The sequence below is a fragment of the Sebastes fasciatus genome, chromosome 11 (genome assembly GCF_043250625.1).
Source record: "Sebastes fasciatus isolate fSebFas1 chromosome 11, fSebFas1.pri, whole genome shotgun sequence".
Taxonomy (NCBI): Eukaryota; Metazoa; Chordata; class Actinopteri; order Perciformes; family Sebastidae; genus Sebastes; species Sebastes fasciatus.
The window spans coordinates 20,263,330-20,288,073 of record NC_133805.1 but is presented as its reverse complement, the minus strand read 5'-3'; the positions used below and the strand labels follow the sequence as shown (position 1 = coordinate 20,288,073).

Genomic DNA, 24,744 nt, shown 5'->3' with positions numbered 1-24,744 from the left:
CGTTTCAGGAAAGTGAAGTCCCATACAGGCTGTAACAGTCAAACAGGGGTCCCCAAAATGTCTACGTGTTATAGGTTAGTTAAGGAGCCCCACTCAGACATTTAATGAGATTTAACATCTGATTGGAGTTTTTCTTTTTTTTTGTTTTGGTGAGAAATAACAAATCAAAACCGTCTCTATATGGGGACATAACTGTAACAGGCAATATAGTAAACCTTATGCATGCCCATACTTCTGAAAAGGGAAATGAAAGTGAAATTAAATTTGTACCTATTTTGCTGTGGGACCCCTCAGGACATGTATGAGGGCCCCACGTAGGAAACCATATAGACTCATTGTTAATTACAGTATCAATTAATTTTCAGTGCCAAAAGTACAAGTTATAATCTATGTCAACCGTTTTCTGTATATGTCTTTTATACCTTATTTCTTGAAACTTTTTAAATTGAAATATTTACAATTTTAAGGACACACACACACACACACACACACAAACACACATTAAGCTCTCTCTCTCTCTCTCTGTCTCTCTCTCTCTCTCTCTCTCTCATTGTGTCTCTCTGTCTCTCTCTCTCTCTGTGTGTGTGTGTGTGTGTGTGTGTGTGTGTGTGTGTGTGTGTGTGTGTGTGTGTGTGTGTTATGTCCTGTTATATTGTTGATGGTGCTCTGGCGGCCGACATCCTCCTCATTGACCCCAGTCTCCCTCTCTGCCTTTTCCGTCTCATGAAAAACGATTCCAGCTCTCTGATTGAATTTTATTCCTTCCTGACCTGGTCTATTCTGTGAGGGCGCCATCAATCTTTTGACTAACACGACGTTTGTTTATTAGGCCTATACTATGGGACGTATCTAGTGACTTTTATGAGCCTGATTATAGTTCAGTGCAATCGGGGAGCTGCATGGGAGAGACACAAGAGCAGCATTTCACTGCACTGAACAATTCATGTATTTACTGTATTTTTTGTTCTTTGATGTCGTTGTTAAGGCATATGAAATATGCACATGGCTTGCAGCTACCGTAAGCTCAAGATGTTTTGTTTTTTGATTTTTGTTTTGTTGGTCTATAAAGGCCTGAAGGTGCCGAAAAGGATATGAGGAATAAAGCCATTTTGCAGAAAAGTGTTTCAGAAACGCACTTTACATTATTGTAGTATGACATGTTTGGTCAGAGAGGTTTCTGACTTGGCGTCTGTCACAGAGTGTAACATGTTGCCATGTTGCTGTTTCTGTTAGAAAGGAAACTTTTGCAAAAAGCATCTAAATTGTTCTCAGAAAATCAGTAAAAGTATTTCGATAGTAATTCAAGCAGCTCGTTTTAGAAATAAAATGTGCAAATTATAAATGTGAATAATAATAGTTTATATTATTATTATTATTATTATTATTATTATTATTATTATTATTATTTTATTATTATTCGGTGTTATTATTTTTTAATACTATTTATTACAAGCTTGTATTACTGTTATTTTTTTTTTATTACAATTCAGATTTTCTGTTTATACTTGTACTGTGGTAATAATTGCTATAATCTTGTGTTTGTCATAAAAGTATTATTAGTGGTAATAATATTATAATTATTATTTGTATTATAAGTATTTTTATTATTTACGTTGCAATTGTACGGACTGTAGTTATGCGCAATTTTACGCACACTTTACTCACAAGTCCGTCCAAGCAAAAACTCTTTTAATATGTATTTGTACATGCTGTATACTGGTGCAATTGAAAATTAATATCTCTCCGTGCTCAATAAATATTTGACATCCCTAGAATGCAAAATGATAATAATATAAAATAAAGTAAGATAAAATGAAATAGAAAATAAAAAAGCTGCTTTGATAGTCGGCTTGAAATGACAGACGTGTATTATATTTAAATGTAACAATTGCTATTAAAAGCACTAAATAAATGTCTATTTCAAAGTAATTTATACGTTTCCATCCAACGTGATTAAAAGAGATTGATTCCCATTCATTAATGTCACTGAGGGAAACTGTTTTTAAGGGGGAAAAAACATAATTTTGCATATTGCCAATTACAATAAAGCATCAATCTGATTTTTTAAAGTACATGAATAAATCAATTTAATAATTAATTAAATACTCAATTAAATGCTCTGAAAAACTAGGATGAGTCAGTATGACAAAAACGTGACGGTCGTTGTCTCCATTCACGTCAGCTTCATGTCAGACTGGTGAGAATTCAAACATCAAAACTGAAGTGACAACGGGACTATCTTTGGCATGTGTGGTATGATATTAAGTAAGCACTGGTATGCGCCAGTAAACACACAACGCAATCCAAAACAAAGTTGTGATGTGTGTAGGCTGGTTGTAGGCCTCAGGTCAACATCAGCTCAATCATCTCCTATAAAGCCTTAAGCATTTATAATATGACAATAAAGATATGAACAGTAAATGAATTATATGAATGTTAAAAAACCTAAATAAACAGGCGTTTTCTCTTTGGACGTGCGGATACAAATTTGCTTTTTGCATGAATATATTTTCACGTTTTTATTATTATTTTTTTTTTAGGAACAAAATGTATGCTTCTAGGGCAATATTACAAGAAAATATATGGTAGCTTTTTTTTGGTGAGTAAAAGTATTTAAGATCTGAATCTGTGTAGCAGATTACAGTCCAAAAACACACACAATATTTAATAAATTGGAGCTAAATCTCTGAGTGGTCAAATCAGATTAATAACGAGGCCAGACTGAGTGTAAAAAATATCACTAACCTGTATTCAAGTCTGCAAGAAACGAGGCGTATAACTTTAACTCACATAAAATGACAATTTATTAAAGAAACAAACAAAATCCTTCAGAAAAACTTTTTCAACAAATGAAGAATCTTTGAAATAGTACTTCGATATACACGTTCCTTTTTTTTTTTTTTTTACTTTCTTTATAATGGAACAAATTGTTTTGGACAATTAAGGCAATTCAATTTAGAAACACTTTTTTTGGGTGTTTGGTCCATAATATCCGGCTACATTTTTTTTATTTTTTAGAAATAAATTACTATATGCAATTTAACACGTCCATGAAAACTGACACATTTCTTAACATATATCACATAAAAAAAGCCACAAAAGCAAAAAGAGAGACTTACGTGTTATTTTTGCAGTAACACTGAGAAAGAAAAGTCTTTTCTTGTGTTTTTTTGTTTTCTGTCTCATATTAGTCCATATGATGTGGGCAGGTTGAATTTTTACTGGGAGAGTTCAAACACCATGAGGGAAAAAATACTGAGCCTATTTATTTGTTTTTTTGGTGTCAGAACTTGCTGCAGTCATATACGAAAGCTCCCGAAGTGCGATAGATGGGTTGGCTCGGTGGGAATGACATCTGACAGCTGTTATTCCCATTCACCGGTGAAGAATTATTCAAGCCAATTCTCTGGGATTCAAACATCTCTCGGACTGAATGGAAGTTCTGCTGCTGCTGTGCCGGATAAGCTGCACCCAGATGGCCCAGATGGTCTCCAGCTTGGTTCAGGTACCACGAGGTCAGCCTCCCTTGGTGGTGAGGATGAGCATGATGGCCCTCCTGTCCAGAGGAGTTTAGATTACTCATGGAGGACGAGGTGGTAGTGACTGAGTAATCTGGCAACGTTTCATCCACGGTGGTGCTCGGTGGTTGTGGTGCCAACAAGTGGCTGCTCGACCTGTCTCCTGCGTACAAGCTCATGGCTTGCATGTTACAATGATAGGTGGCGTTGGAGTTGGAGGTAGTGGAGTTCTGGTTGCACACTGGTGAGCTATATACAGTCTGATTGGGGGAATAGTTTAAGGACAAAGATGGTGTTATTATACCTGTCCTGCTGGAGGTGGAGGTGAGCTCTGTGGAGCCTTGTGGAGACCCCCTGAGGGAGGTCATGATGTTGTCCACGCTGAAGGCCTGGTGGTGCTGCTGCTGCTGCTCGGAGCTGTCCATACCGATGGACCTGTTGGACGGGATGCTGCTGTGAGGACTCCCACCACTGGACATGCTGCTGCTGCTGTCCGGGCTCTCGATTTTGGGCATCAGAGATGGAGAGTCTGCTTGTGGTGGCGTCACAGTCCCATTCTCGGTCTTAATATCCTGGATCCTCACCGGCTTGGAGTTGCCTTGCACCGGCTGCTGCTCCTGCTGCCTCGGTGCCACATCCTTCTGCAGCCTCTCATCTTTATCTTTCACCACGTCCTTCTTCTTGAAGCGTCGCCTCCTCCTCAAGAAGCTGCCATTCTCAAACATGTTATAAGAGTCCGGATCCAGAGTCCAATAGCTGCCTTTACCTGGCTTTTTATCATCTCTGGGCACTTTCACAAAACACTCATTGAGAGACAGATTGTGTCTGATGCTGTTCTGCCAGCCCTGCTTGTTGTCTCGGTAAAACGGAAACCTCTCCATGATGAACTGGTAAATCCCGTTCAGGGTCACCTTCTTGTCGGGAGAGTTTTGGATAGCCATGGTGATGAGAGCGATGTAGCTGTAGGGAGGTTTCACCATATCCTTGGGTTGAGGTTGAGGAGTGTACGGTCCATACGCACGGGCCATGCTCGCGGGGTATTGGTCGTGAGCCGCGTGAGAGTACATGTTCATGGGTGCTGGCATGCCGGTGTATCCTCCACCGGCGGCGGCCCGGTAGTAGCTCGGGTCGCTGCTGATGTACGGCACGACGCCCAGAGAGTTGGGACTGGAGACGGAGTAGCGAGCCTGCATTGTCTTCACAATAAAATCTCCAAATTACGCACAAATGAAAGCTCCAAATTACGCACAATAAAAGCTCCAAATTACGCACACGGAGAGCTCCACTTCTTCTTCTCCCTCCTCTCTGAATATGCCGAGGCGCTTAAATCACAGCTTCCTCAATGCTCAAAATAATAAAATAAGAGAGGAAAAGTCTTCACAACAGTGCTGGATCTCAGCTGTGAGTGTTTTTTAAGCCGTCCCCATCTCCTCTGTGTGTCTCTCTATGAAACGCACGTTGAAAAAGTATCTGAACTTTGGACATCAGGACTTTTTTTGCGCAGTTAAATTCTTTCCTCCTTTTTGCTTTGCCAGAGGAGCTCCTCCCAGAAGAGTGCACGGAGTTGTCCAATGGGAAGTGAGTGAGGCCGTGCACAGAGAGAGAGAGAGAGAGAGCAACAAGAAAAAGCTCGTGGCCACACTCAGGGCTTTTTTAGAAAAAACTGAGAGGAGGTGTTGGTAACTCCCATGCAGCCCCAACTCCAGCCAAAGACTTCAGACGTGACAGAGTAACCCACATGTACACAATAAGACGTGCACAGTTTGTTACAAACAAGACATCCTCTATCAGACCTGGAGCTGTAGAAAAATAAAACAGAAACAGTTGTATTTCAAATTAAAAATAAGGTTAATATCTTTACATTAATCTGAATATTAAAGCTTTAAATTAAATCAGTTTTTTGTTGTTATGTGTGTTTTGTTTTTTGTTTTTTTGTTTGCTTTTTTTGTTGTTGTTTTTTAACTCTACTCTTTCTTTTTGTCATTATCATTATTATTGTTATTTCTTTTCCTGGTTTTGTTTTAGTTTTGAATGTTGAGGTTGTATTCTCTCTAGTGTACTTGATGGGTTTGTCTGTAAAGCTCATCTACTTAAAAGTTGGTTTATAAACTGTTGTAATTACAAACAGTGGATTGCATATATATGAAAACAGCCTTGAAAAAAAGGGAAAAAATAAAGTATAAAAAAAATAAAATTAAAATAAATTAAGTCTGATATTTATCCTAAAAAATTTACAAAAAGCAAGCAAATGATTTATTTGGCTGCTCCCAATATGAAGTGAATTATTTCCCTTTTTTATTATAGTAACACCAATAAACCAAATGGCGTCGTTTACGTCCAGCTTTAACGTCTTCTTAAAGGTGCATTTTTATTAGTGAAAAAGACTCAACACCAGCAGCAGATCAAAGCAGGCAGAGCCTCGCATCGTTGGCAGGCAGTTAAAGTGAGATCTCATTACCACGGGAATTAAAAGACAGTTTGTGCTGCGAGGTGTGAGAGTTTATTCAAGAAAAAGGTTTTTAAAGAACCAAATGGGACGAGCATGACACCTCACATGAGGGGGCTTTTCATCGAAATGTTTGAATATCTGTTGTGTTGGGGTGTTGTGTGAGGCCCATTTTACCACTTCTATTATTATTTATATGTTCTGTGATGTTCTGTTTTAGCAGTTATCATATTTGTTTTACTTTATTTATCTGCTTTTATTGTCTGATGTTCTGTTTTAACAGTTACCATATCTTTAACTTTATTTATCTACTTTTATTGTCTTGTGAAGCACTTTGTAACATCCGTTTTGAGAAGTGCTATATAAATAAATGTATTACTATTATTATTATTATTATTATTATTATTCATTCTTGGTATAGCCGAATAAACAAAAACAAAATTCAATCTTCACACGTGTAACTCCTTCATTTATCTTTAATTTTTTATTTATTTTTTTCCTCAGGGAGTGTTTTATAGCAGATGTTTTTTTGTAATTAATCTTAAAGCTGAGGTTTTGAAATAAAAGATTTTTGACTAAAGATAGAATAAGCCGACCCCGAAGGCCTCTGCTGTCAAAAGGCGACTGTGCATGAAATTGTTAATGGTCATTGTGAGGCAAAGTTACAGTCCTAATATCGGTGTAATCCTCTGCAGGTCGTCTTAATTAAATGTCCGTGCAGTGGCCTGGTGCTCCGCCGGTTTCTCCTTACATGGACCCGGGCATGAACTTTTTCCACCGCCTCGGGCTGTTTACACAGTTCACTACGAGCTTTTTACTTAATACCACGGCCTGCCCACCCAGTCCTCCTTAACTCTTTATTATCTAAGGTATCCACGACTGAAGCGCAGTGAAAACCATGAATGGATGTCACCAAAATAAACAAAACAACAGACAAAACATTTGATGGCTGTTGGCTGATTTTTTTTTTTTTTTAATAGCCTAATTACAATATAATGAGGACACAGTTATTATTAAAATACATATGGTTTTATAGTGACGGAGACACTTGTTATATTATTTGGTCTACAATTTAATTGGATTTAATGTATTTTTTTTTTTTTTTTTTCTTGTTTTGGTGCATTTATGCCACTTAATCTTCCTTCATTGCAACATTTTTATTTTCCTCAAACAAAATAAAAAATAATAAGAAAAAGTGATTTTAAATATATTATTATAGCCTATAGATAAATTGCAAAGATGTCTCTAAGAAAGAGAGAGAGACAGACAGAGATAATTAAAGGTCCATCATTACTATGATTTTGGCTCCCTCTAGTGTTCACAAAGGGCACGTTAGAGATTATTCGTTTCTTCCTTCAATGAGCCTACATTAGTTTGTGTAACTTAATTGGAGTTATTTATTCTAAACCGTCCTGAAGTCCCTTCTTTAATGGCTTTTTTTTTTTTCAAACCTACATCTCTGGAGACAAATAAAAAAAATGACAACTGACAAGATGCTACAACTCAGTTTAAGGTAATTTATTGGACAAATAGGTCCCCAAAACAGACCCATCCTATATTTTTTTATTATTATTTTTTTGATTGTGTTATAAAGTGATTACAAAACAAGTGAAGACATATGCAGGGACATATATAAAAAATACCAAAATATATTATACAGAGAAAGACAAATAACAAAGTACAAAAACAAAACAAAACAAAACAAAAACAACACAAGGGGATAAAGGCAGGTTTAAGAATATGTGTGCGTGTGTGTGTGCGTGTGTGTGCGTGTGTATGATGTGGATAATGGGTGTGTGTTTGGCATTGAATGAGGCTAGATGGTCAGATATGACATATATCTACTCTTTAACACATACAGACATCCTTCCGTTTATGTGTAGAGCATAGGGGGAGCAAAAACAAAACAAAAAGAAAATAAATGAGTAAAATATATATATATAATACAGTATATACACATACACATATATATTAATAATATGAATACTAATAAAGATGACGATGATGATGGTCATGATAATAATATCAATAACAATAATAATACCAACACTTACAATAATAAGTGAGATAAATAAATAAATAAGTAAATAATAACAATAATAAAGAGAAGAAAAAAAACATCCGTTTTTATTGATGTTAACCTAGATGATACATTTTGTAAATATTGAATACTAAGATTAATTTAACTAGTCAATATCTATTACTTGATATGTGTGTGTGTGTGTGTGTGTGTGCGTGTGAGAGAGAGAGAGAGTAGGTGTGTGGTGTTGTGTGGTTGATCTATTGTACAATATGGAGCCTCTAGCTACAGTCTAGCAGGCATTGGTTGGTTGCACAACATTATCAATACACTACTGCCACCTCACGGTCAGTTTCAGTACGACAGTCTGAAATCAGGACGTCCACTGCTGTATCCAGCCTGGCATCAGTTAAGGGAAAACCATGACCTCTAATGCACTACTCAGAATACTTACAACACTATAAGGTCAGATATATAGATAGATAGATAGATAGATAGATAGATAGATAGATAGATAGATGGATGGATAAAATTGGAAAGTTCAAATATTGCACATCTATGCAATAGTGAAAACAGCTAAACACCAGCTGTGACATAATCTGTGGCGAGGTCGACAGCACATGGTTCCAGTATCATTCTTTTCAGTGACATCTTAAATTAAATTGGTTAACTGAGCCAACAGGCCATGTATTAACTAATTTATATGTGCAAGCTTCTTTCACCATCATTCTCTGCTTCTTCCTCTTGGTCCTGTAGGGAATCAAGACAGCAATGATGTGCAGGAGCCAGAAGCTGTACAAAACATTGATGGAAAATGGTGTTGTTGGTTGGCAACATCAACACTCTTAAATGTGTACCTTTATCTATTTGCTTTACTTTACATTTTTTTGCGTATATCATATTAATCTCATTTGGCTTAGTTTAAACATTCATCCTGATGCTTTGTTTTCTATTACCATACTGTTTTCTTTCCGGCATGGACATCATTTTCATTAAATCTTAGGAGGAGACATCCATCGAGAACCAAGCCACTAAAACCAGTCCTCACACAGAGAATAATGACATGTGGAGTTCAGATAATAATATTCATAAAGACAAACTAAGTGTGTCTTTCTATATAATGACTCTGCATTAAATCACTTCCGTCTGCATGATGCAATTTCAGAGTTTAAAATATTTTGACATGTTGCCAGTGCTTGACTTTAGAAAAGTGTTTTTTTTTTATTCTTCGTCCAGACACATTCTCTACAGATTCAGTCTGATCTTTTTTTTTCAACGTGGTTGTGCATATTCATTCAGCATTGAACACAATCTGAGAGAAGAATATCTATCAAGAATATGAAAATGAGGGATCAAATCCCAGCAGGATGGAGGAAGTACAAAGAATAACAAGCCATTAATACAAAGGGATTTGGGTCAGACAATATAAGCTAAAGAAATACATTTTAAACACAAAACATCTCAGACAGAAACAGCAAAAATGAAAACTATAAAATCCATAACTGATTTGGGCTTCTGAAAAATTGTGCAGTCTCTAATTTCCTTTTTAAACAAAAATCAGACTAATTTCAAAATATCACAGATTAGATGTAAGACACACTCCAAACTAATGGTTGAATATTAAAATATAGAATAAGACATTTTGGACTTTTTAAGGACCAGCAACTATCCTGCCAAATGAATAACAAACTCACTGAAGAGGTGTTACAATTGTTCGAAACATGACATGTCATGACATGTTTCAGTGCAGGCTGGTCTCATACACCATTCGTAGCTATACCTATGAAAAGTAATGCACTGTAATTTGTATATATCCCACAAAAAATCAATTTGTGTGTAACTAACGTAATCGTGAACTATAAATAACGGTGAACGCCACGTAGTGAAGAGGTCGGGGTGGATGGTTTGGTCAAAAAATATTGGACTTTTGCCCAAGAGGCCGACGTTCATGTCCTGATTGAAACCAGATGTCAACGTTGATTTATTTATCACTTAAGTTACGTCACTTCTGGTGTTATTTTAAGCCCAACCATTTTCCTAAACCTAACTATGTAGTTTTTTTTGCCGTAACCTAACTAAGACAATCTTTTCCTAAACCTAACCAAGTAGTTTCGTTGCCTAAACCTAACTAAGACGATCTTTTCCTAAACCTAACTAAGTAGTTTCGTTGCCTTCACCTAACTAACGCGATCTTTTCCTAAACCTAACTAAGTAGTTTTGTTGCCTTAACCTAAGGAAGTTGTTTCCTGTGAAGACGGAAGTTTATTTTGAAAAGACTGTATGCATGTAATGAGCAGAATTTGACACGTGTTGCTGGACATTCGTAGGAAAACAAAGGAAAAAAGAGGAATCATTTTTCATATCATACGAGCCATTGTTTGACAATACGTTGTTCAGTGGGTCATGGATGGACTTTAGCCAGGTAGCCACTCTCATACATTGTACCAACTAAGACAATTGAATGACATGTCTCCCTGTGAAAAGGATCCTTCATACCTTTACCCATGCCCAAATTCCCTTCATGTCCTGCAGCAATCAACAGGCTGAGTCGGGCCACCGGTGCTTAGCTAGACACAGAGTGAAGCCACCAATTAGCTGGTTTATTTCTAATATTATCACCAATATGTATAAAATGAAATGGTATTTTTTTTGTTTAAGTGCTGATCTGTGCAGTGTGTATTTCACCTTGGTAAGGTTCAATAATTGTGATTTTCTCTTTTGTCATTGTGGTCATGGGCAATATGGGCTGAAGAAGAAGGCGAGGGCCCATGTCATCTCCTCCTCCTTCTGTGTGACCAGACACTGTTGATTCATTAAAGGTGAGGGAGTATAATAATTCATCCTAGGAGGGACAAGTTTATTAATAATTGCTCACATTGAAATAGTTGCCTGTTTAAATGTTTGCTATGTCACTGATTCCCTGTGTTTCAGTGTGAAATTCCCCTTTTTGGTGTTTCTCACCCCCATGCATTGGTTCAGTCCAATTAGGGAGGGGCCAGACGGGGCTATATAAAGCCATGCAGGCATCAACTGTTGGAGAATTGCTGTTAGGGACAGCTTGCAGTGAGACGGTGTTAGTTCAGTTATTTTTCAGCTTATTTGCTCTTTGTTGTTACCTGGGACTTTTTGTTCTTCTCCTTTGTTTATTGTGATTTTTGGTTAATAAAACCACTTCCTTCTTTGCACCCACTTCTGCATCCTGTGCCATTTCTCAATCCAATTTCTCTTCTACTCACCTCCAGTGCCAGACAGCCACACAAAAAAAAAACTCTTTTCTCTCCATATTACCTAAAGTATGTACTCTACATGTGTGTGCTCATGATAGTTGTTTCTTGATCATTTCCAGTTGCTGACAGAGGTCTAACACAGAAATGTTAGTTTGATGATAGATGACATCTTATTCTTATTCTATGATGCAGTGGGTAGAAATGGAGCAAAGATGATTAAAAAAAAGTTAATTTTATAAAACGGTTACTATATCCTGAGAGAAGTGCATGAGACAGGTAATCTGAAAAAATCATGTGCCTCAGTGTCCTCCGGTGTCCAGTGACCTCCGGTGCTCCTAATGGCATCTGCAAGATTTCACAGACCGGAGGAAAACAATCAATCAGAGCCGAGCTGGAGCCTGCCGTCCAGCTGCTGTCTATGAGAGCCACGAGTCACTCACTTGCAAACTCCGATCAAACGGTCAAACTACGCAGCGCTGATGAAATATGAATCAATATTCTGTTACTGTAATGCCTATTTCTCGCCTCAAATGTTTTTGGAAACATCTTGTAGTGTACTGTTTAGCTGTAAAATGAGAAAGTTTGTGACCCGGCAGCCTTGTTGAGAACAGTTAAGGAAATACTAAGCATCAGCCAATAGGAACGCTCTCTCTCTCTGAAATGACCTGTGATTGGCCAAAGTCTCCCGTCACTGACTAGATTTTTTAAAGCCTGAAAGCAGAGCAATGAGGAGGTGCAGAAGCCTAGTTATCTCTCAGAACACTTGAATTACGATATGCTGAAAGGTTGTTATGGAATCTCTCCCCAATGATGCCAAAAAATATTCTTTCTACTGCAGGTTTAATTCATGTAACATCTGCCATGTTTTAAACTTACCACCAAAATGCAGCAAGCTAAAAGCTCTGAAAGTTGTATAGTCAATGTAACAATTTCAAGTGTGCAAACCACTGCTTCTGTAATTTTATTAACTTTGATTTACTAATTTGGGGTATCCATGGATCCATGGATCACAGATACGCTAATACTGTGTGTATTCATAATCCTCTTCAGCACCATGGACAGCAGAGACATTAAAAAGCTTGCAGTATTTTGTGTCCATCTGCTCTCAAATCTTAATCTTTGTAGCATTGTTCAGTGGTCTCCATTGTCCAACACTGACATTATTTGTATGCATACTGTATATATGCCAATGTAATATGAATATGCAGCTCTAATTCTTCTTGACCTCTCAGACCTGGATCTCATTATTATGCTTATACAATGATCATATTTGGGGCTTAAAGTACAGCACAGACTGCTGGGGGTGGTTGTATAGATTATATCCGACCCTTTAAAAAGCCCAAATGGGTACAGATTCACACAATAAAAACAAGTATCTTGAAACCTTTTTTAAACAATCATCTGTGACTCTTTATATCCATTTTCCAGCTTCTATGAGCGTGTTTGTGTTTCAAAATGATTTGACATGAAATGTCTAAATTTTTTATCAGGTTAGCCTGGAAAGACTTGACAATTCAGTCAGAACCTGATTAATCAAGTCAAATATGATGTAACACTGTATCTCAGGTAACTCTGGCAACATCACTGTAGGAGGCCCATCCCTTACAAAAAGAAATATATTTCAAGTTTTTTTTATGAAATAAACTTAAGTATAGTTCGAGTATAATCCCAAGTATACTTTATGTAATAAGTATACTAATATCAATGCACTAGTATACTTGTAAGTGTACTACTTCAATACTTCTTGGGTCTAAATTGGCCCACTTTTTTAATAATGAAAGCATACTTCTAAGTATACTTTAAATGTAAGAGTAGTAAACTTTGAGTACACAGTTAGTTTACATCCGAGTTGTATTTTGTACTGCAACTGTAATATTAACCATACTACAAGTGAACTTATAGGTATACTGTTAGTTTACCAGTTATATACTTGTAGCCCACTTTTTAGTTCATGAAAGTACACTTTAAAGTATACTCTCAGTAAACTACTAGTTTAATAGTTTTTAGTATACTTGTTTACAAGTTTTCTTTAAGTGAATTTATAATACTTAGCCAAATATACATTTCTGTATACTTTTCAGTATAAGCAAAGTATATTTGGACTTTTCTGTATACTTGCCAAGTACACTTAGACATTTCTGTATACTTGTCAGTATAAACCAAGTATACTTGAACTTTTCTGTATACTTTCCAAGTACACGTAGACATTTTTGTATACTTGTCAGTATAAGCCAAGTATACTTGGACTTTTCTGTATACTTGCCAAGTACACATAGACATTTCTATATACTTGTCAGTATAAGCCAAGTATACTTAAGTATACTTTTGTTAAGTATATCTCTGATAAGTACATAAAAAAGGAAACTGAAAGCATAGTATCTTATTGTAAATGTAAAAGAAGTATACTAATAGCACACTTGTATAAACTTATTTTTTGTAAAGGATATCAGAGTTACATTTCACTCCAATGGATGTATTTGTTGATGTGAATATAAGCTTTATCTATATTCTAATGATTAAATGACCAACTGACTGTTCTGCATACGATTATAATCTCTTTAGCAGCATGAAGACATGCACATGCAATTTTCCATAACATGAATGAAATGTAATTTGAACCCTTCAACTTTCAACCACCAGGAGGTGGCGATAGAGTCCCGTGAAAACCAACAGGACGAAACAAGAAGAATGAGTTTGCAGGTCAAACGTGTATAAAATGATGTACCTTTCGCCTTCTTTCTTTCTTTCTATTTAGTAATTGATCTAATAATAATAATCATTACACAACAACAACAACATAAGCAGGCTTCTTAGACACAAATTACGCTTCAATTATAGAATCAAAGAAGGATTTCTTTCTTTGAAATCATTTTCAAACTCGTCTTTTCGTAACACAAAATGTGCGATTAGTGTTAGTAAAACTACACCACATCTTTGATCGTATGTTCAACTGAATATTTATATATTAAGGCAGTACAAGCTTTCCTCCATAAAAACAAGACATTATGTCAAGTAAAGAAAGCAGTGGTAAAACAATTGGAAGCCCTTGATGACTCTGAAGGGGACTAATTAATATTTTGAGTATTAATTAGTAGTAATATTTTGTTTTTTTAAGGATTTTTTGTTGTTGTTGTAAATCAAATAAGTGACTCAAATCCAACCTTTTTGAAGGAATGGTCAGTCAAAATGGCCCACAAACTTTTGAAAAATATGTCATAATTAATCATGGTTTTGTGTAATTTTGATACTACTACTACTACTACTGCTACTAATAATAATAATAATCCTCTTGTAGCAGATAGAAAGAAAAACAGAAAGAGGGATAAGAGAAGAATTGCAGAAAGACAATGTGTATTAAAAAAAACCTTTTATTGCTAAAAACACTTCCAAATTCTCCTTTAAAAATAAATCTCTTTAATGGTGTGCTGCAGAAAATCAGCAACTTCAGGAACACAAAATTAAGTGCATGAATAAAGATTAATTCAGGTATGTGTACGTATTTTTTTCAGTAAAACTGTTGATATTGCTTATTCATATGTGTGTAAAGTCAGTCATGTTATGTGAGTGGCAAAACAAAGTCCTCACATCATAACCATTAAGGGTCAAAGGTCACTGACACTGACTGGGAATCAAATTGCCATTTTCACCAAAGATCCTGATAAAATAACTCCACCTGATCGTTACATTTGGCAGGAAGGTTCCAGACAGGTCTGTCTTTGGTTGTTTTGTCACATGACACACGGCTTTACATCCTGATAGACACTTTGGTGATGGTGATGGAGCTGGTGATAGTAAGATCCGCTGGTGCTGGGGTGGAGGGAAGAGATGCCATTTAGGTTCAAAACGAAGTCCTTCCTGTCACACACAGGAGCTGAGTGGCTGGAGTATCGAGACAGTCCCACTGTGAACACACAGCACACATCACGTCAAATAATTTCTTTAATGTATTTGGATTATTTCTATTCAAACTGCTGGATAACACAAATAATCAGCGTTTTTATTAATGTGTCTTTTTTTTTTTGTTAATTTTTGGTACCACTTTTTGTGTCCTTTATATAGGGTTTTAGGTTGTATCTATGGCTTTAAAGAATATTTACTAAGGCTTCAGTATAGGCCATTTATAAGAGCAACATTTTGGTTACCAGGTAGCGAAAAATCCTTTGGCTGATGTTTATCCTTTGTGTTTGGTAATAATGCAAATTTTGGTAATCCATTAATAGAGATTGTAGATTTCTTATTTCTAAATGAATGTTATAAATAATCAATAAAGGGTTTATTTGTTTGTTTGTTTTTTGTTAATAATACTCCATCAAGTCTGCAGTTGTAAATGCTGATAAACTGTGGTAACACTTTATGGTTGAAAATTAATTTTGGTACAGATGCAGCAGCCTTTACAGACCTTCCTCATTAACTAAAAAGATTTTAAAAAGTGAAGCATGTAACGTGGTGGAGGTTTAACACCAGCCAAATGGATTTTTCACAACATGGCAACCAAATATTTGTTCTTACAGTATTAGTAGATGATGATAACTCTGTTAAACAATAGTAGATCGTTTAAATAAAGCCATCACATGAATTTACCCACTGGAGATCAATAAAAAGCTTATCTTATTTCATCAGTTACAAGCTGTAGGTGAAACCTTTGTGCTTTATTAGGACGTTGTTCTAATGTGTGTTGTTATGTGCATTAAAAGAAAATAAACAACATGAAAAAAATAAGATAATTGAAATAAAATGAGCAATAAGACAACAACACATCTACTTATCCTGGCTATTATGCTGACCTCATGTTAAAGGCTTTAATGAAACTGCACTGAAATGAATAAAAGTCATTATTTAATTTTTTTCATTGTTAAGAATATGTTTGTGAAAGCGTGTTTGACGTCGTTTTTGTTGCTTCTTCACGCAGTTTTAATGTGTTTTTGTGCCTATATATTTGTTATACATTCTACAGCATAGAGGCCTTTAAAAACAAGTTTGAGTGCAATCAAATGGTAAGAAATTTAAATGTAACACATGGGCACATTGTGCACGCCACACACAATTTTATGATGCATGATGAAAAATTAAACTGAAAAAGTCAGTCTTATGGGACGTTACAATCTGATCAATTAATGCACATTATGGGTACCTTTCTGTGTTTTTACCTATTGCATTTCCATAAAGGTTTGCCCAGACGGTTGATAGTTCAGTCAATGAGTCGCACATATATTTTCTGAATACACCCAATGCAATCGGATTAAATACAAAAAAAATTGAAAATCTAAGTTCTATATTTTTGTCAATAGTTATACAGTTTAATGCATGTGATAAATTAAGATAAGATACGATAAGATAAGATTAACCTTTTTTTAATCCCCGGAGGGAAATTCAGGTGTCAAAGCAGCAACATCGGCAAACAGAGTGAAACACAGGTGAGGTAAAGGTATACAAAAATTATAAAAACAATAAATAGAGATATAAAAGATACAGAGTGAATGGGTGAACATGGTGTGTGCAGTCCGTCAAAAAATAAATGTTGTATGTGCAATAAAATAAATGTAATATAATATGTATATATGTGCAGTCTATAAAGTGATATATAGGATGTATAGTGTAAAGTAAGTGGTTTATAGGATTAGCCCTGTAGTTTAATATTCACCATGGTTTTAGATTATTATGAATCATCATGGTGCACTTGCAGGAATCAGAATTAATACACTGTAAACAATTGCTGTTAATTTACAGCAGGATTTCAACAGTATTAACCTGTAATTGCTAAAAAACAGTGCTTTACTGTTAATACAAAAGAAAACCTGTTAAATTACGCTCATAGGCCGTTTTTTAACTGAACTATAATGCATTCTTAAAAAAACAGCACTTTACTGCTGATTAACTGTCTAAAGTATCATCAGTAACAGTTTCATGCAGTATTTTTTTTAATTCTGGGACCTGATCTGCACATGTGAGGCTTGTACATTGTACATGATTGTAAAATCAGTGAATTAGCTTTATTGTTCTTCACTCACATGTTGTTATGGTTTGCATTCTGTGCTTGTAGCCAGCTATAGACAGACATTTTTGGGAAAAGTGTCAACAAGTCTATTATAGCCTTTTTCCTAACAAGTGCCTTTAATTGTATTTAGTGTGACTATTCCTATGTCTGTAACCTGCTAAGTAGGCAAAAAATAATGTTTATTAAAATGTATGTAAAAAATACAACTTAAAATAGTGCATTAAAACAAATCAGTAAGATAATGTAAAAGAAAGATGGAAAAACAGCTATATAATGTATCTTTAAACAGTAAATTAACTGTAAAATACTGTGAAATTAATATAAAAAAACAACCAGTTCAAACTGTATTTTTCATTAACAGTACAAAGCTGTAAATTTCAGCGACAGTATAATAATGTTAATTTTACAGTAACATAAAGGCAACCCTGCTGCCAGTTCTTTACTGTTATTTTACTGGGAAATTCTTAACACTGTAGTTTATCCATATACACTGCAAAAACAGACCTACTAGAAATAAGCCAAATATTCTTTAAATGTCGACAATTTTTCTTGTTTTGAGCAAAAAAAATCTGCCAATGGGGTAAGCAAATTTTGCTTGGCTAGAATTCTTAAAACTAGACTATGAATCGATTACTTTTCTAATGCAAAACTTGCTTGTCAAGATTATTTTTCTTTTTAGGCAAAAAAATAAGAAACATTTCCTAGAAACAAGGCTTTTTTTTACTTTCTTAAAAATCCTTTTTTTGCAGTGTAGGCCATGCACTGTGAGGCTCTATACCTGCAATCTCTGAGGAGTCTCGTGCGTTATGGTGCAGGTAGCCCTGATCCAGAGAGTAAGATGACATCCCAGCCGTGTGCAGAGCAGAAGAAGACGACGATGAAGTGGGACTGCTTGATGCCAGCTGCTGCTGTTTGATGTATGAAGACACTGCAGGTGAACTCCAGTGTGAAGCTGTGTTTGCATACGGAGACTGACAGTCCAACATGGCTGTGGAGGCCTGCAGGGAGCTGCTGCTGCTGCTGTCTGCGCAATAGTCTCCATTAGAGGCCATGTACGATGACCCGGAGCCTGAGGACATGTGTGGGACGTGATGTCCTCCTCCTAGTCCCTCAAACCCACCTGGCACCGTGTTACCCATCAGGTCTATGTTGTAGCTGTTATGGCACGCCAATGCGCCTGGAGGTGATTGGAAATCAAAGTTCTGCTGCAGCATGGAAGCACCAAACCCGATGCCATTCATCATCCGGTACATTGGCTTCAAAGCCTGGCATTTCCTACGAAACCCGCGAGGTCTGCGACGAAACGAGCCCTCCTCGAACATGAACTCACTGCTCGGGTCGATGGTCCAGTAGTGGCCCTTGCCTGGTCTGCCGAGACCTTTGGGCAGCTTGATGAAACACTCGTTCAGAGACAGGTTGTGTCTGACGGAGTTCTTCCATCCCTGATAGGAGCCTCTGAAGAAAGGGAAGCGGGCCTGCAGGAACTGGTAGATCTCACTCAGAGTCAGCCTTTTGGTGGGAGAGCTTTGGATTGCCATCACGATGAGGGCGATGTAGGAGTAGGGAGGCTTTTCTGGGCGCCTCAAGCCAGAGTTTCCCTTTTTCCATTTGGGTGATGATGCGTTGTTTTGCGCGCTGCTCTCCATCTCCATCACTGGCTGCGCGCTCTGCAGAGCTGCATTAGATGGATGCAACAGTTGCTTGGAGGAGCTCTCGGTTGTCATGGTTCTATAACACTAACTTTTCCTTTATTTCAACGATGATTAAAAGCTCCCTTTGCAATGCTCTGCGCGTTTATAACCGTGAAAGTCCAGAAAACACCAGCTGGCTGTTCCTCTTTCCTCTCTCTCTGTCCATCGCTGGCAATAATCCCATAAGAGAGGAGGGGAAATAAAGCTCCTCGACTTTTCCTGCGCATATCCAGCCGGCCAAACACAACTCGACCACCTATCAATTCTTAAATCTCTCAATCCCCCCCTCCCAAATCCCTCCAAGAAATCGCCAGGAACTTCTCCCTCCCCATCTGGCCAGGATCCAGACTAGGAGCCGGACACACAGCGCAGTGGAGGAAGACAAATCTCCTCCCACGACTCACTTTAAAAAAAAAACACCTCTGAATGCATTTGTCAGACATATTTGGCACGACATTTTTGACAAAAACCATGATGAATAAAGCAAAAACATTTTTTTATTTCATTGTAGAGAGGATGTTTTTTTTTTTTTTTTAAAGAAAGAGACACAAAAACAGTGAAAGTGCATATTTTTTTAAACACGTTTTCTAAACAACGTTAACAGTCAGTTCAATATCATTTACAACAACCAATTGCGTATAAAATATCAAATCTGAAAATGTTTTAAAGGGGACATATCATGCTCATCTTCAGGTTCATACTTGTATTTTGGGTTTCTACTAGAACATGTTAATATGCTTTAATGTTCAAACAACACATTATTTTTCTCATACTGTCTATCTGAATATACCTGTATACGCCCTCTATCAGAAACGCTCCGTTTTAGCGCATTTCAACGGAATGGCAAACAGCTTGGGTCCATGTGCACTTCCTGTCAGCTGATGTCATTCACATACACTGCAACAGGAAATAAACAGGGACACATTTAGAATGTTTACGTTTAAAACTGTGAAATTGTGTAAACACTGTAGATTTGTGACATCACAAATGTACAGAAATCCTGACGGCTTGTTTCAAACACACAGTTTCTGAATACGGGCTGTGTATTTATCTGTGGATTGAGCGTTTTGATACTTTCATAGTATTTATATATGACTTAAACCTGCTTTATAATATAAAAGACATGCATTTGATGATTCCATTTGTCCTCAGTGGATTTATTTTGTGAAGGTGTATAGACGAGAGAAGTAGTCCTGCAATGTTCATTTGTTTGGGATCTGTTCAGGGTTAGGACTCTTGACATGAGAGGAAGCATGCTTTTTCCATCAGAGCGTGCCAACATACCACACACAGCGCACACAAGTGTCAGTTTACCTCTGGGAGCCTGGATTACATCCCTGGGGAATATATTTTTGTATTATATCGGATATATTTTGTGCCAAGTTTGCTGATGTAAATGTCCCTTTTGTGCTTTGGTACACTGTAAATAATTGCTGTTAATTTACAGCAGGATTTCAACAGTATTAACCTGTTATTGCTAAAAACAGTGCTTTACTGTTAATACAAAAGAAAACTAGTTTTTTAACTGAACTATAATGCATTCTTAAAAAAACAGCACTTTACTGCTGATCAACTGTCTAAAGTATCATCAGTAACAGTTTCATGCAGTATTTTTTTTAATTCTGGGACCTGATCTGCACATGTGAGGCACAAGCCTTGTACATGATTGGAAAATCAGTGAATTAGCTCTGTGATGTTCTTCACTCACATGTTGTTATGGTTCGCATTCTGTGCTTGTAGCCAGCTATAGACAGGTTTTTTTTCGGGAAAAGTGTCAACAAGTCTATTGTAGCCTTTTTCCTAACAAGTGCCTTTAATTGTATTTAGTGTGACTATCCCTATGTCTGTAATCTGCTAAGTCTATTCATCTAGGCAAAAAATTGTTTATTAAAATGTATGTAAAAAATACAACCTAAATAGTGCATTAAAACAAATCAGTAAGATAATGTAAAAGAAAGGTGGAAAACAGCTATATAATGTATCTTTATACAGTAAATTAACTGTAAAGTACTGTGAAATTAATAAAAAAAAAAACCAGTTCAAACTGTATTTTTCATTAACAGTACAAAGCTGTACATTTCAGCGACAGTATAATAATGTTAATTTTACAGTAACATAAAGGCAACCCTGCTGCCAGTTCTTTATTGTTATTTTACTGGGAAATTCTTAACAGTGTAAGTGTCATTACAGAGCAAGTCACCACGTGAAACAATTCCACCAGTCTGATTTCCCACACTAACAAAGTTCATGTTCACAAATACTGCTTGAACTTTCCTAGGCAGTGGAAATGACATATTGTAATTCTTAATTTAGATGGCTTTCCCCTTTTAAAACACAATCTAGCCAGAATATCAGCAACATCAAACCTGTCGCCCTGCTGCGTCCAGGATGCACAGCTGGTTTAAAGGAAATTCACTCTCTAGCCTCAGAAGAATGGGCCTTCTTGGAAGACATTTCTTCCTATTGTGGTTTCGAGTTGAAGTTCGCTCAGGATGCACCATTTGTACAAACCCTTTCCTGCGCATGTGTGGTGCCTCGGCGACAACTATTTGCAGCGCCAGACAGAAAACATAAATATTGGATGCCCCCTATCCGGCAGCAGCGAACTTCATGAACACTGACAAGTAAATACTTATAAGGCAATTTCTTTTTGCATCATAAATTATAGAGTAAAATCGGATATTAATAATAGGCTGCATTTACATGATGACCATGGCTTTATTTAATTTTGTTTCATTATATTATTATCATTCTTGTTGTTTGATTATTTTATTTTATTTTATTTTATTTTATTTTATTTTATTTTATTTTATTTTATTTTATTTTATTTTATTTTATTTTATTTTTTTATCATTTGTATTTTTTCCTGGTAGAAACTGGAGAGGAGCCTCTTCTTCCTAATCAATTAAGGAGAAATCATTTACCTTTTGCCTACAAAATATACATATCTATTTAATATTTATAAATATTTTCACCAGGGCTTTTACATATAGGAAGAGGCCAGTGTATATATCAGGCCTTTAGTACACTTGCAACTAGCCCAGAGATCTCTATGAATTTTACAAGATGGAGTCACATGAGTCACATTATTGCCCAGCTGGCACCTAACAGGTGTATGTCTCATACAGGTGTCAGTCCTAATTTGTCCTATACTTTTTAAATTCAATATAAAATCATGTTTCAACAATATAAAAAACGTAGACCATCATTAGTTGGATTTTTTATTTCTTTGTAGAGAGCATTTTTATTTATTTTTTAAAGAGACACAAAAACAGTCAAAGTGCATATTTTTTTTAACACGTTTTCTAAACAACGTTAACAGTCAGTTCAGTATCATTTACAACAACCAATTGCGTATAAAATATCAAATCTGAAAATGCTTTAAAGGGGACATATCATGCTCATCTTCAGGTTTATACTTGTATTTTGGGTTTCTACTAGAACATGTTTATATGCTTTAATGTTCAAACAACACATTATTTTTCTCATACTGTCTATCTGAATATACCTGTATACGCCCTCTATCAGAAACGCTCCGTTTTACCGCATTTCAACGGAATGGCAACGGAATTGCGTTGCTAGGAAACAGCTTGGGTCCATGTTTACTTCCTGTCAGCTGATTTCATTCACATACAACTGCAACAGGAAATAAACTGGGCACATTTATAATGTTTACATTTAAAACTGTGAAATTGTGTAAATATTGTAGATTTGTGACATCACAAATGTACAGAAATCCTGACGGCTTGTTTCAAACGCACAGTTTCTGAATACGGGCTGTGTGTATTTATCTGTGGATTGAGTGTTTTGATACTTTCATAGTATTTACATAGGACCTAAACCTGCTTTATAATATAAAAGACATGCAAATATCTTCTTTTTTTTTTACAATACGGGACCTGTAAGAGCTACAAAATAGAGGTGTAACACCATTGCCACCACAATAAATCAATTTAAATCCTCCCCACATGTGTCCATCATCAGTGCACAAATGAGGATTTTCAATCATCAAATAAAATAGATTTTATTTCTGATATGTGAGTGAAAGCAGCCCACAGTCACAGGCTTGCCAGTGTATATATCAGGCCCTTGGTACACTTGCAACTAACCCAGAGATCTCTATGAATTTTACAAGGTGGAGTCACATGAACACACACCCAGATCACCATTATTGCCCAGCTGGCACCTAACAGGTGTATTACAGGTGTCAGTCATTTGTCCTATACTTTTTAAATTCAATATAAAATCATGTTTCAACAATAGAAAACGTAGACCATCATTAGTTGGATTTTTATTTCATTGTAGAAAGCATTTTTGTTTTTTAAAGAAAGAGACACAAAAACAGTCAAAGTGCATATTTTTTAACACATTTTCTAAACAACGTTAGTTCAGTATCATTTACAACAACCAATTGCGTATAAAATATCAAATCTGAAAATGCTTTAAGAGGTACAAAATACAAGTGTAACACCTTTGCCACCACAATAAACCAATTTAAATCCTCCCCACATGTGTCCATCATCAGTGCAGCACAAAATGATGATTTTTCAATCATCAAAAAAAAAAAATAGATTTATTATTTCTGATATGTGAGTGAAAGCAGCCCAGCACAGTCACATGCGTTTAACACATGCTGAGCAGCGCAGGAGTCCATGTAGCAGGCTGACTTATTATAGGAAAACGAGGCAACAGGTGTATTTAAATGAGGCGCCATTAGTTCATTATAGCGCTGCCAGGTGAAGGCAGAGTGGAGAGTTGAAGGTTGTCTGTTCGAGTCCCTCTTGAACGGCTTGCTGAGGATGCTGTCTATCGCGAATGAACTGGTAAACTTGACATATGAATCAGTCTTGGTGGCAGATGGCTGAATGCTCTGCGGCTCCTCGGACACATCTGGCTGCTCCTCTCTGCTGCTGAACTTCTTCTTATCAATGCGCTTTCTTCTGCGCCGGAACACCCCATCTGCAAAGGTGTACTCGCTCTGAGGATTGAGCATCCAGTAATTGTCTTTCCCCCAAGGTCTGGACGGATCCCGGAGCACTTTGAGAAAGCAGTCGTTCAAGGACAAGTTGTGCCGAACCGAGTTCCTCCAGCCGGTGTAGCTGCCTCTGAAGAACGGGAACCTCTTCATCAGGTAGTCGTTTATTTCCGCCAGAGTCAGACGTCCAGATGTGGAGTCCCGGATGGACATGGCGATGAGAGCGATGTAGGAAAACGGGGGTTTTGGTCTCCTTGTGTAAGGCTTGGATTTGGCGCAAGGAGCGCACTGTGGAGCAACAACAGGTGGAGGAGGACTGTGCGCAACGCAGTCTCCATCCGAGCCCAGCTCCTCCTCAGCAGGACTGGACATCTCGAAGTGCTTCATGTCATAGTGGCTTCCACACAACACCTCTAGCTTCATGCTCTCTGGTTGATTTTCCTCTTTGTATGAGACCTATCCAATGTGCTCTCCGCGCGTAAAAGTCCGGATCTTGTTGTGCGTCAAGACGCGTACAAGTGCTTTGAATTGAATCCAGTGATCTTAGCTATTATACCTGCTGCCAGAGCACTGCAGTCAGTCAGTCTCACCTACAAAATGTGTGTGTGAGCAGCTGTTTATAGCAGTGCTCACCTCAGGACCAACCCAAAAGGGAGGAGTTAAAAAAAATTTCAAAAGAAGATTTGGAGCATCATAAAAAACATCCTCACATGTGCGTGCAGGATTGTCTATAATCAAAAATTGTGATCATAATAAAAGTTTCATCATGAGACTATAAAACAGTATTTAGCAACGATTGAAAAAAACCAAAACCATTCAGTGCAGCTTTATTATACCTCCGCACCTGTGAAACGTGATCTGCCAGACACCTT

At 36.8% G+C, this 24,744-nt stretch overlaps 3 protein-coding genes across 3 annotated transcripts; all 3 read right to left on the bottom strand.

Annotated features, from left to right (window-relative positions):
* Window positions 1-1,827: 1,827 nt before the first annotated feature.
* On the bottom strand, window positions 1,828-5,059 carry foxc1a (forkhead box C1a). Its single transcript, XM_074651445.1, has one exon. The coding sequence runs from the start codon at window positions 4,709-4,711 to the stop codon at window positions 3,284-3,286; it is 1,428 nt and encodes a 475-aa protein (XP_074507546.1). The 5' UTR covers window positions 4,712-5,059; the 3' UTR covers window positions 1,828-3,283.
* A 9,498-nt stretch (window positions 5,060-14,557) lies between these two features.
* LOC141777304 (forkhead box protein F2-like) lies at window positions 14,558-19,152 on the bottom strand. The gene is made up of 2 exons (XM_074651444.1): window positions 17,985-19,152; window positions 14,558-15,112 (listed from the first exon to the last, which is right to left on the bottom strand). The coding sequence occupies exons 1-2, from the start codon at window positions 18,928-18,930 to the stop codon at window positions 14,940-14,942; spliced, it is 1,119 nt and encodes a 372-aa protein (XP_074507545.1). The 5' UTR covers window positions 18,931-19,152; the 3' UTR covers window positions 14,558-14,939.
* A 4,023-nt stretch (window positions 19,153-23,175) lies between these two features.
* Window positions 23,176-24,480, bottom strand: LOC141777303 (forkhead box protein Q1-like). Its single transcript, XM_074651442.1, has one exon. The coding sequence runs from the start codon at window positions 24,293-24,295 to the stop codon at window positions 23,474-23,476; it is 822 nt and encodes a 273-aa protein (XP_074507543.1). The 5' UTR covers window positions 24,296-24,480; the 3' UTR covers window positions 23,176-23,473.
* Window positions 24,481-24,744: the final 264 nt, after the last annotated feature.